The sequence below is a fragment of the Diadema antillarum genome, unplaced genomic scaffold, assembly GCF_040938485.1.
Source record: "Diadema antillarum isolate AM-2024a unplaced genomic scaffold, OU_Dant_1.0 seq00000994_RagTag, whole genome shotgun sequence".
Classification (NCBI taxonomy): Eukaryota; Metazoa; Echinodermata; class Echinoidea; order Diadematoida; family Diadematidae; genus Diadema; species Diadema antillarum.
The window spans coordinates 691,901-705,229 of NW_027271832.1; the positions used below are offsets into that span (position 1 = coordinate 691,901).

The following is a 13,329-nucleotide window of genomic DNA, read 5'->3' on the forward strand; positions in this document are numbered from 1 at the left end:
ATTTATTACACAAAATATAATCCAAATCCTTTTTTATGTCAAGATTGATATCTCAGTTGTCCAACCTAATGCAATTGATCATATATGAATTTGATGAAAATCTACACCCCTCTTGGAAAAATCCATTATGAAATGCCCGGATGTTATTATTCCTTATGCAGTGTGCAGCCGTAATGGCGACCAGTACAAGTCACCCGTAGTTCGGAGATAAAATTACGGAGTTTCAACAATTTCTTGGTGCTGGAGGTGACAAAATATCATCACCATGGTTTGTAAAAAGGAGGTTATAGCGTGGTTTTGTGATCTTAGCGTGTACAGAAGAATAGATTTTCTTTGCGCGCTGATGGATTGCTGCAGCCCCATCGAACTGCGATTCCTTGGAACTTATGTTGAAAGTCTGGGGCGAAGGGACTACGATCGGCTGAGGGAGTCAGAACTTCATGCTAACGATGTGTCATATTTGTCCAAATTGACGAATATAACTGATATAAGGATTCTTGATAAAGTACTAACTAGTCTTGCATTGATGAATTCAAGATGTACTGATGGTGCAACTGTGCTATATCGAACGCTAAAGGAACATACCGACGCCATCTTATCGAATGGCTTCAGAACTCGAAATCCTCACACTGAGACGGACGAGAAGGTTGTCCTTCTTGCTGTCATGGCCCTCAATCATCCTGCCTTCACGTTCAGTCAGAAGCAGGCCCTTAGGTGCCAACTCTATGCACTTTTGCAGGCTGTAGAGGGCAAGGTTTCTCCAGAGGTAAATGGCCTGTAGAAAAAAAAATTGAGATGATATAAACCTTGCACGCATTGCCTTTCCAAACATTTGTCTGATTATGTCCTGACATACTCCGTCTGCGTCGTACATCACATGATGTAAAATTTATCAAAAATAACTGGATTGGAAATGGGAAGTTCAAGAAGTTAGAAACTATTAATGTTACATCAACATGTTCTACTTGATTATATCTAACGTCACATACCATGAAGTCACCAATCGTTCATGCACCTGTTACAGTGTTACTGTTTATTCCTCTCGTACTTTATTAAAGGACAAGTTCACCTTCATAAACATAAGGATTGAGAGAATGTAGCAATATTAGTAGAACACATCATTGAAAGTTTGAGGAAAATCGGACAATCCGTTCAAAAGTTATGAATTTTTGAAGTTTTTGTGCAGTAACCGCTGGATGAGAAGACTACTGCAGTGTATGAAAAACTTAGATGTCACATGCGTACAACAATATAAGGAAAATATAAAGAGATTTTCACAAAATGTCTTCTTTTGAAAAAAGTACACATTCCCTTGACTCGTTACCGACATATGTGATGGGTAATATTATTCCCCCTGCCCTTTAGAAAAGGGCAAGTCAAGTGCTCTTTTATTATGCGAAAAAAGTGAAAATATGTTAAATTTTCTTTACATTTTCTTTATACTGTTGTACGCATATGACTCATAAGCTATAGTAGGCTCCTCATACAGCGGTTCCAACACAAAAATTTGAAAAATTCATAACTTTTGCATCGATTGTCCAATTTTCCTCAAACTTTCACTGATGTGTTCTACTAATATTGCTGCATTCTCTCAATCCTTATGTTTATAAGGGTGAACTTGTCCTTTAATATAGTTCTAGTGTATGACCGTTTTACGTCAAGCAAAAAGTGGAAGGATATGTTCTTCCAACGTGTCACAGTGAAAAATCTCTGTCTGGCCTGTGTGGCTTGGAAAAACTTTATAGACGTGTGTTTGAATTCGATAAAAGAGTGGATAGTATTGCCGGATGCTTTTTTTTTCATGGCTCTGAATTCCGTACCCAAGAGGATGAAATTTCTGCCAAAAATACACTTTCACACAAGCACAGCACACAGAGCATGAATCACACCTGTAATAATATCCAAGCGTGAAGGACGCAGGACTACTAGAAGAAGAAGAAGAATAACACAAATTGTTCACGAATTCCCCAAAAATTATGAATTCAGCAAAATCACAAATATTACTCACTCCAGTTTTGTGAAAATAGACTTCAGGTATACTCCTTTACAAAAAATTGTTTTTTATGGCGGTGTAAAATCGCATTCCGGACACAATTTTCGTAATGGAATAATTAACGTCTTTCACGTCTTTTCCTTGCACCAGAATTACATTTCATACACCACAGTTTACCGTACACATTCTTAACGGAGCGGAAAACAAGACAAAATGGGAAATAAGGCTCAAGGTTGTGTTGTATGGCAAAAGGTGTAACATGAACATTTTGGAGAATTCACGTGATGAAATCTTGTATTTGACATCTTCTAAATCTGAGGTGAAATGTGAATTTCTTAGTGTTTTAACATTTTTGTGTCACATTTTTTGCAATTTTGGCCTATGTAATGCTCTGTGAGGATAGTCTATGAAATTCTGCGCGTATTAAATGTCATTTATACGCAGAAATTTGCGCATCTGGAATTACCATGCTGTCCAGTAATACCATACCTGTAGGCCTATATACTACGTTTGATGCACAAATGCACTACATGTGGAGTGTACTCTCGCGACAGGTCGGGCATGTCCACTTTTTCATAGGGGGAAGGCGAATTTTTCGAAGGGAAGTTGGGTACAGCTATAAATCACATATCAATTTGAACTTTGGCATTTACAGCATCTGGGTCGAACCATTTAACAGGGCTGCCAACATTGGAAACTAGTTGAGAGTGAGACTCCCATAGGCCAATGCTATAATTTAGGAGTCAAAATGAGTTAGATCAATAGAAATGCATGCAAATGAAATTATGTTTTAGAGTGAGAAAGGACCAAAATGAGTGAGTCTCACAATGAGTGAGAGTTCGCATCCCTGATTTAATGATGGGTGTGTTTTGAAAAGTTAGAGAAAACAAATCGAAAGCTTACTAATACTGTATACGCTATATATTTCGCAGGGGTTTTATTTTCGCTAATTTCGCGAGTCGGGAGCTATTCGCGAAATTAACAACACGCGAAAACATTACCTTCCAAAATTAATCCCTTGCCTTGATGATACGAACATTTCAGTACTAGTATACCATGTCACGGCTTACCGAACAGACCATACTGGCTATAGCTTGTTTACGCACGTCCATGTCTACTTACGAATACTGTAGAGAGCCAATCCATTATCGCAAGGGGGCCACTCGTCAGAAATCTAGCGCGATGGACTTAACCACTTCAAAAATGTTGAATTCTAACTTACTAGTTCGCAGAGTTTGGCAAGTCTTTTTTATGCAGTGTATAACTAGTATCATTCTTATTTGCTAGTAAGTTAAAAATTCACACTTTCTTTGCCACTTCATATTTTCTCTGGTCCCTCAATCGCGAATTTAACCACTCGCGAAAATGTGTGACAGCGACAATTCGCGAAAATTTATGTACGCGAAAATTATAGCGTATACAGTATTACATCACCACATGCTCTTCTCAAAAGCTGAATGTGATATATAGATAGGCAAGAACAATTATATTGATCAGCCCATATGACCCTACTAATACCAATTCTTTGGTATGTGCTAATGACCAGTGTAGTACAGTCTGTTTGACTGAATAAAGAGACTTACATATTTGTGGAACTTGGTTTCACACTGCAATGATGTAGGCTACTGTAAAAGTGGATATTTTTGCGCGACTAATTTTTCGCGCTTGGCCGGGTAAGAAGAGTTTCGCGTGTTTTTAATTCTGCGAAATCAGGATATCACGCACAGGAACATATGGCAAGCAAAAATATTTGCGCGCTTTTATTTTCGCGCTAGTTTCTCGCGCGCAAAAATTTCCACTTTTACAGTATAGTAGGACTTTCTTGTGTCCCCCCCCCCCCCCAATAGTAATACCTCACCATTTGCCAAACATGCATGTGTGCGTCTGTGTGTCCACTGTAAGCTAACGAGAGGGTAGGGAAGCAGTAGTGTAGCTGTAGAGAGATATGGCAGAGGTGGGGGGGGGGGTACATTTTTAGAGGAAGTCTTTCCTGACGTTGCTAGCTGTTTGTGTTGGAAAGAACTGAATTGATATGCTCTTGCAGTATTCAGTGTAGCTTTTGTCACTTTTGCTACTGCTGAGATTGATCATATCCAAGTGATTTACAAAAGTCAAAACTGACAAAATTTAGAGAAAACAAAAATTCGAAAAAAATGATGATTCAAAGTTACAAGCTCTTGGAAATTGGGTCAGATTTCAAGGTCGCTGCAATCAAAATCTGTGTAGATTGCACAGTAAATAAGCAGCAAGATAGTGTTTTACCCAAGTAGTAGATGCTACAGGATTGTGACATTTGAGGAAATGACTGATTTAGAGACTTGTTACAGTGTTGTACTTGGAATAAAAGTTACATTGCTACTGTATATCAGTGGTACCCAGTATAGAACAACATATCACCTTCAACATATGCAAAGAGTTCTATGACTAATCATTTTAAAGATAGATAAATCTTGCCTTCTGTTTGATTTAATACTTTCATATCATGGCATAAAATGATTATTGTGGATGGATGCCATTTCTGATAGCTATGCGCAAATTTTGTGGAAAATTACAATTAAAAACATTCAAGATGTGCACAATGATTACTCCTATAAAGCAGTAGCCAGTCTAAGACCAGCCATAAGTTTCTTCAAGGAGAGATGAATTCATTAGAACAGCTCTTTGCCATGTGTGTGTGTGTGTGTGTGTGTGTGTGTTGTGTTGGGGGGGGGGAGGGGCATCTAGCAAATGAGATTGTAGTTCCCTGGTGATTCTCCATTTTCATGGACTATTTGACTTCATGTCACAACAAAGTTTCTTCCAGGATACACAACACAAAAAAATTGTACCTGATGCTTCATTTCTCATTCTATAGTCTTTGGAAATCAGCTGATGACATGATGTTCCTATGGTAAAATAAATAGACATGTCATTAACCATCTGTCATTAATACCTCTACAAATTTGCCTCCATGCAAAGTTTTGATATTATGTATCAACTGATTTACAGTGGATTATTGCTGAATCTGCAGATAATGTTTGAAAATCAAAACTGGTCTCCCCTGTACCTTTGACATGTGTCAGTATTCTTTTGTGATTAATTTCATACATTCTTTACAGTACTTGTGCTACTCCTGGTTTTGTGCATTCATTTATCAAAGGTCGTACATGTGTACATGCTTTATTGCCAAACACTGAATTGATGAGCTAACACAGTTACAGTGCACTTGCAACTGTCTGCATGGATGTACTGACTGCATGTAGACGCAAATATTTATGTACATCTCTAGCTGCAGAAGAATTAATATGGAATGCAGAAATATTGAGCCAATATTTCAGGGTAGTAAATATGTAATTAGATTGTAATCAAAAAGTGAGTAAAATAAAATTAGCTAGATTTGATTGCAATATGTAGATATGCATACTTCAGACATATGCAGAGCTGTCATTTGGGGTTACTAGTATTTAGTGATTTCCCTGGCAGTATATTCTTCTTGTCCAATATTTAAATGGACATTCCCCCCCCCCTATTGTATTTGATTTAGCATGCATGATATGTGCAATTTTCAAATTTCAAAAATGTGTTATTTTATTGGGAACCCAGATTCAGCAAATATCTGGCAGATTTGGCCAATGACAACATTGCATTTTGTTATGATATTAAAGTCCAACAGCCTGTGGACATACTTTTGCTGACTACAGTACAGGGTATTGGTTTGCATTTCTTTGTTATCAAACTGTACTTTTTGTCAGTTCAACAACAGTAAACTTATCAAGGATGTACACCTTTTGATAGAGTTGTCATTCCCTCATGCGAAGTATTGAGAATGACAGATTCAGTGTCATTTACATGTAAGTTTGTTTTCAGAACTGGTGTTGTACCGTCATTGTGACAAGCTATAGGAATGACATAGTTTTGATGAGATTTTATGCTCTCTTGAAACTGAACTTTCTTTTCTCCTTCTGTTTCAATGATACGTATGATCCTTGGACCTGTCACATTCATTCGTTGTCATCAGCTACAAGTAAACATGTTAGCAATGTTGAGTTCACAGTATAATATGCTCAAAGTTGGGTTTTACTTTTGTTAGTGCTTCATGCCATAAAACTCATTAACATTCTGGAGTATAAATATTGCTTGATGTCTGAAGTGAAATTAACCTGCATGATCATGTGTAATCATGAATGATTATATTCAGCTGAAATAAGATCAAAGTACAAATTTACTTATTGACAGAATGCGGAGTTGTTGTTTTGTTGTTGTTTGTTGTTGTTTTTTATAAGCTCCATGCTTGGGCTTTATCAGATATATAAGCATTCCAGTTTTCTCTTTGTTTTTTTCTGGACATATTTCCTACTGTAGGATGAAGAAATGGACCATAATCAACAAGGGACCACTGAAACCGTCGCTTCCAAAGATGTCAAGGAGCAACTTGTGAGTGCCTCAAATTCTAGTTTGGAAAAAGGGGATGACAAGACAAACAACACCCAGGATTCCCCACAAGGTAAGAGTTGTGTTTGGATTTTGGAAAAATGGATTTCAGATATAGTATGTATTTGTGTAACATACATGTACATACAAAGTATCACAATGCTAAAGGCTTGCAGCATTCACATCAAAATGCAACATTTTTACACACCAATAATAATGCTTTTATAAGAGTCTCTACATTTTCTTTTTCTCGTGTGCCTACAGCGTTTTTGTACATACTGTAGTTTATACAGTAAGAATTGATGCTGAATGACAGTGAAGTACACTCTGCCTTACATAACACCAATCAAGCAATTCTCGGAATGTAGTCTTTAAGAGAATAAACTTTGTGATAACCTTTTATCAAACAAGTGAACTAGAGTTATGGATTGATGAATATTGCAGGAATGAAGTATTTTTTGGTGTCAATAAATGAGTTACTGGATATCTTCAGTCCATTTATCATGCATGCAGAATATGCAGAGTGGCTTTACTGGGTGTACATACAAGATTATATTGCAGTTGCACACAGTATATTGTGGGGGAAACCAGACAACATATCAGATCATTAATGTTGAAGAAGGTTTAAGTGTTGATAGCACTTGTACAGAAAACATTTGTAGGAGTATTTTCAATTGAATATAAATGCTAATGCTAAGTGTAGTAATTGTCGATCCATCCACCCCAACCAAAATAGACAAATTATGATGTGAGTGTATGATCACTGTTGTGGTCAGTACGTGACATGTTCTTACTGTACTTTGTCCTTGTGGCTTGTTGCCAAGTGTCATTCCATACACCTATCTCAGAATAGCTCAACACTCCATCTGGCAACATTGTGCATTGTTAGTTAACAGATTTTAGGTCTGATAAAGCAAAGGTCACTTGCATTGTAAATATTGCATAATTGTTTTTCATGTGCATTTTGATAGTAACATAGCTGCACAATTGCAGTCAAATTTCAAAGCAATATCAAGTGAAGGATGCACCATAGCAGTCAATACAATACATGCATGACGTGTATGGGGGGGGGGGGGGGGGAGCCTTGAACTTTCTAAGGAATAGCAACTTAGTAAGTTACGGAAATTATTTGTGCGTGCAGAATACTATACACCTTAAAGGGGATAGCTAGTAACTGATCAGTGGGAATGCTGGAGGATGATTGTTCCAATCCTTGTGGGATTCATTTAAGAGTACATTATATATCTATTGTGTGAAAATTATTTGCTTCAGAATGGTCTCATATTCAAGTAATGTGCAATTTAATGTTTCCAGGTTAGCGTGCCTGGTCAGTGACGGGGGGGGGGGGGGGGGCATTAATCTGCACATTATGTGAATATGAGACCGTTCTGAAGCAAATAATTTTCACACAACAGTAGATATTGTACTCTTAAATGAATCCCACAAGGATTGGAACAATCATCCCTCAGCATTCCCACTGATTCCCACTGATCGGCTACTAGCCATTCCCTTTAAAGGGAAAATTATGAATTCCATGGTATGGTTTGTATATTGGCTCTGACATACTTCTATATCTACAGTAGTTCATCTGTGAGCTATTGTTATTCACAAAGAAGTGTATGTCTGGATGATGTCATGTTGAAGATATTTATAAACTCTCACATACAGTAGTAGTTTGTGTCTAGTCAGTGTTCATTTTTTATTGTGTGTGTTTGTGATGCTATGTTGGTGCAGTGAGTGAGACTGTCATCAAAACCATGCATTTAAGAAGAGATAATTAGTCAGGCTGTAATTAGTAAAACATACTCTTTGATGGCATGGATTGCTGTGTTTTTGTTTGTTTGTTTGTTTGTTTTAGACAGTACTGCAAAATAGCATGAAATACAGACATTTGCATGATACAAGGCCAAAAAAAATAAAAGAAGAAGAAGAAGAGAGGTTTCATTGCCTAATTGCAATTTGTAGTTGATATGGTGCAGTCAGGGACACAAACTTCAGGAAAAAATTGTTACTGTAGAATCCTACATTTTATTGTAATGTTTTGATAAACTTGCTAGTTTACTGGTCAGTGATGAACTTATCAAACTATAAAGCAAGAACTATACAGGTAAAGTGATTTTTAACATGGGTGACAGTTCAATACTTTTAAACAGTCTACTTGCTACACTTTTAAACAGTCTACTTGCTATAAACTGTACCAGTAGGTTCTATGTTCCATGAATCATCAAGTATTGTCTGTTATGAAACTTCGGGTGTGACTTCAGGTGTGAGTTTTTGGGCACTTGTTTCTTTTGACTCTTGCTATTCTCTGTATTCATGTAAGTGGGCCTGGCTAGTTTAGATAGCCCATTTTCAATTACCCCTGATCTGATGGTTTCATCTTGACAGTGTGACCAATGACAGATAAAATAAGTATGGTACTCAATAATGTGCTCACTCAAGCTGTATTTTTTTTACTCACAACCGAGAATTCTGGTGGTAGTGTTAGTACAATGCAGAGTTGTCCAAAATGAACCCACCTGTTCTAATGTGACCCCATCCTGACAGAGATTAGCATTCCTTCATGGCTGTGGAGCACAGCATCATTGTATTAAACACCAACATTCAATGCTGCTAACATTCTTTTGCAGTAAACTTCAGTAGACACACAACCCAGACATAGGCCTGTGTACACCTTTGGAAAATGTGCATGTACATTGTAGGCGTATGGTTTTATTTCCAAGCTTAAACATTAGAAGTCCTACTTTCAGATATTCCTGTATTCTAGTGTGATGTTTGACAAGATGGCATTTTGTACCAGTATAACATGTTCGAAAGTTGAGTTTGCAAAGTCTCTGCTTTTCTTCAGCAGTGCAAAATAAAAGCATTATTTCCCTTGCATTTTCTAAAGTGCTAACCCCCATCCATTGTTTTTCTTAATATAGGAGTAAGTTACCAGAAAAGCATTACAAAACGAAGTAAAACAAAACATCTGATCATAATACCGTGAGATAGAAGGGTTGCCGTCAAAGAAGCTGTCATTTGCAGTGTCAATGATACTTTCTATTTATTTTACTAATGAAATCAAATGTTGAAAAGTATTGTATAACAGAAGTTCAGAAGAAACACACATGATACAGTACCAAGAAGTATACAATGTAGAATGCGGACATTGCACTTGTGAGTTCGAAGTGTGCACCTTGCAAAGCTGCATGTTGGCACATAATGCACCCACACATGTACAGTGTGAGTAGCAGCTTGGCTCCAGTTCAGAGACACACTGAGATGCAAACTTGTACGAGCATCTGGTGATGGATGATCAGTGCAATGCTGTCTTGGGTACATGGTCTGAGGCCGTCATAGAGCAGTGTGTCTGTGTGGGTATCTAGAAGTGTAGGGTTTTGTGCAGCTGTATTCCACATCGTCTACTGATCTTTGTTTAGAAGTTCCTCTGTTGGAATCCTTTGGGATGTGTCCTAACCCCTCTTTATGGCAAGTTCACAAACACTGCATACTGGGAAGACCAAAATGTCAACAAGGCTGCTGTGGTTCTGATGTCTAGTTGACATTACGCTGTCAATTGCTTGTCATGTGTTTTTGGCATTTTGTTCTGTTCATGGATCTGCTATGCATTTTACATAGGAAGGAATGACTGCCTATTTCACACGCTTTCCATTCCTATTTGTAGTGGAGACTTACAATTGTACTTTGAAAGTGACGTGATTAAATTTAGATAGTGCGCAGTATCACAATCTACCATTTTGATTTTGTGTGTGCCTTGTATTACAGTTCATGGAATGTCCAGAGTACCTGCCAAAAGTATAATAGTGTTGCATAAATTCTTACAAATTAGCATCCATAGCCCTGATTAGCTCCACTTCTTCCTCAAAGTTGATTGGATATTAGCGACCCCGCTGATTGTTTCAATCAATGCATGCAGTAGAATGAACAGCTTAACAAGTGATTGAGATACTTGTACTAATTGATATCAGCAAATCATGCTCCATATACCTAGAGAAATGCAGCGAAGCAGTCACCAGTGAAACCACAAAATAGATTTATTTTGGGTAATTGTGCTGTCATTGTGATTGATTACATGAATGCATATCGATTTGACTTGAGCTTTACTTGCAGAAATATGTGAGTTACTATCAAAGACTTTGCTTGCACTTCAGGGAAGACTCAAATAGTAACATTCTGACATGTCTCTGTAGTCTTCTTTGACTTTTATTAAAGGCATTAAATCCCCTCTTAGTGGAAAATTTTGCATTATAAAACATTGTATAACCTTCACTATTCACTCTGGAATAAAAACTGCAATGTTATATCTTGAAGGAAAATTGAGGTTATGCGACTGTCAGTAGTAGATTTCACACCATTTTCTCTCTGTTGATTTGCCTAGCCCTACAACAATATTGTGTCACTTTTGAGATACAACATACTCATGAATACCAAGGGAGGGGGTCTACAGGGAGCTCCAATCATTTGCTAGTTTTAGTTGAGGAATAGTGTTTGAATTGAGTTTCCATTTTCACATATGTACATTCGTATCTCTTGAAAGACAATGCTATCCTGAAAAATTAAGGCATCAGTGGACCTGTGTGTTGCTGTTATCAGACATGGATGCTTATTCAGGTTTATAAAAGTGATACCAGTGAAAAAAATTGAAATTCTTCTGAACGTAATTTTCTTGTATGAATGTAAGTCCAGTACACATTAGAAACTACGAGTAGTTCAGATTAGGTCAGGTAAACATGAATTTTGCAATAGGAAGCCATAAAAAACCCATTCTTTAACAGAGTCTTTCAGACTGGAGTCACTTCGGCAATGTCTGGGTAACACCAGGGTAATCTTTTTTCACCCTGCTTGTTAAAACGGTCCCTGCAAAATGTTGCTTGGATGTTGTTGCGGTAACTTTTGCCAAATTCTACCCTGGCATTACCTTGATAGTACCACAACACTACCCTGACAGCCCTTCTATGAGAACGCAACTGTTGGAACATTCCTTTGATACACTCAATCCGCATGCGCAATATTGCCAATAGAGAATGATTGACATGCATGAATTGTAATCACTATTCTCTGTAGATGTAGCTGAGATCAGTGATTGTATGTGCACAATCTAGAATAATGGGCAGCGCTGGTTGGTAGGCGTGGTAGTCACATCAGTGGACACACCCCATTTGTAGAAACCTACTGGGGTAAGATTTTCAGTGTGTGTGTGTGTGCGTGTTAAAACAGCACCCCTCGCTCTCTCCTGCAGTTTTATTTGAATTTTAGAAAAATTCTGTTCTCCGGACATTGTTGCTGCATTGTCGTGATAAGATCGGTTAAAACAGGGCTTATGTAATTCAGCAAAGTCTGACTATCAAGTTAAAATCATATTTGTGCTCATAAATACATGTACACTGTAGTGCTATTATGATATACACATGTACATAAATTTGTACAAATAATGGATGAGAGATACATGATGCAATGTAGGCCTACATGAATTTCTTGGTTTGAACAGGTGCAAGGGACAACTTGGCATTGTGATGATTGTGTCTGTCTGTGATCAACTTAAAAATGACAAATCAGATATTAGAAGAATTATATAGCTGAACTATGCTCATCACACTTCCCTGAAATTTATTGTATGCCTGTACCTTGCAGGCTTTACCACTTTGGTCTTCACTCATACTCTGTCAAAGGCTTTCTTGCTGCTTGAAATGCCATTTAAATACAGTACTGTTCTTTCCTTGTACTACAATGTATTGTACTTATTATCTTGGGTGAGGGGTTTTCAGTGTCTTTAAAATAATTCATAAAGAGATTATGAAGAGAAATTTTTTTCCCTCACTTTACATGCCCTGTGGAGTAGGAGCAGACAGCCTGTTCGTACTGTACACAGTGTCACATTTGCTCACATGCCATTTGCACTTTCATAGTGCTGAGTTTGCAAGCAACTGGGAAGGGTACCTGAAAACAGGGGCTTCAGGTTGGAGCGAGCACATGTCGAGGAATGTCTGTACAGTAGATATGGATGGTACTCAGCACACGTAACATTGTGCACAGCTTATAAGTAGGCCTGGCTGAACAAGTAGATGCCCTTGATATTTATCATAATGTTGTAAGACTGCTAGCTATCTGTGACCTTTGCCTGACCTTACCAACATAGCCAGCCAGTTGAACTGAAAGATGACAGATTACTTTGGCTGGATTTCAAATGTTAAGGGGATTTTCAAATATTTTTGGCTTGCCAGGTTAAGACTCAGATGAAACATGAGGGGTGTAACTTGAATGTATGAGCGTATTATGTAGCAGGCATTTCTTAGTACATCTATCAATACAAGGCTGATAAACTACATGAAGGCCTGCAGTTACGTATGTCATAGGGTTGTTTGACTTATGGAACACTTCAAAAAACAAGCAACAAAATATCCATTCATGATACTGACAAAAACTTTTGTGACATAGGTATGTAGAAAATGTATTTTGTCTTGCCTTTGTACTGCTTTTCCTAGATATAGTGCTGCCAATATGCATACTTGCATGTCTTGTACAACTAATAATGATCAACTTATAGGTGAAAGGATGGTCGAATGATTGAAAGAATACTGAACACTTGCCCTCTGAGCTAGCAGAGAAAGTGTATGAAAAACTTCTGATTGGTATAGAAATCACAAACAAGTAAGGATATCTAGGTATACAGAGGGGTTTCACAAAAGCTCAAGATTTCATTCAGATTGCTAAAAGAACATGTTTGTAAACTTGCCAGGACAATTCCTGTACATATGCACAAATTGTCTGTAGTGAAATGTTAGATCGCATGTCAGCTGTAATCATAGGGGCTTGCAGTCCAGTCTTTTATTAAAGCACATTCCACCTGCTTGCAAAGCATTGATTATCATGATGTTACATAATGTCGCACTGTCACATTGCCCCAGAGTAGAAACAGCACTCTT

The 13,329-nt window shown here is 37.6% G+C and overlaps 1 protein-coding gene across 1 annotated transcript in view; it reads left to right on the forward strand.

The window, feature by feature from the left end:
- The first annotated feature begins 168 nt into the window (after positions 1–168).
- The window catches only part of LOC139742287 (uncharacterized), a 46,736-nt gene continuing 33,575 nt past the window's right edge, over positions 169–13,329 (forward strand). Inside the window, exons 1-2 of the mRNA XM_071652866.1 lie at positions 169–766; positions 6,335–6,476. Coding sequence (XP_071508967.1) covers positions 266–766; positions 6,335–6,476 — 643 coding nt within the window. The 5' untranslated portion in view covers positions 169–265. The remainder of the gene's footprint in view (positions 767–6,334; positions 6,477–13,329) is intronic.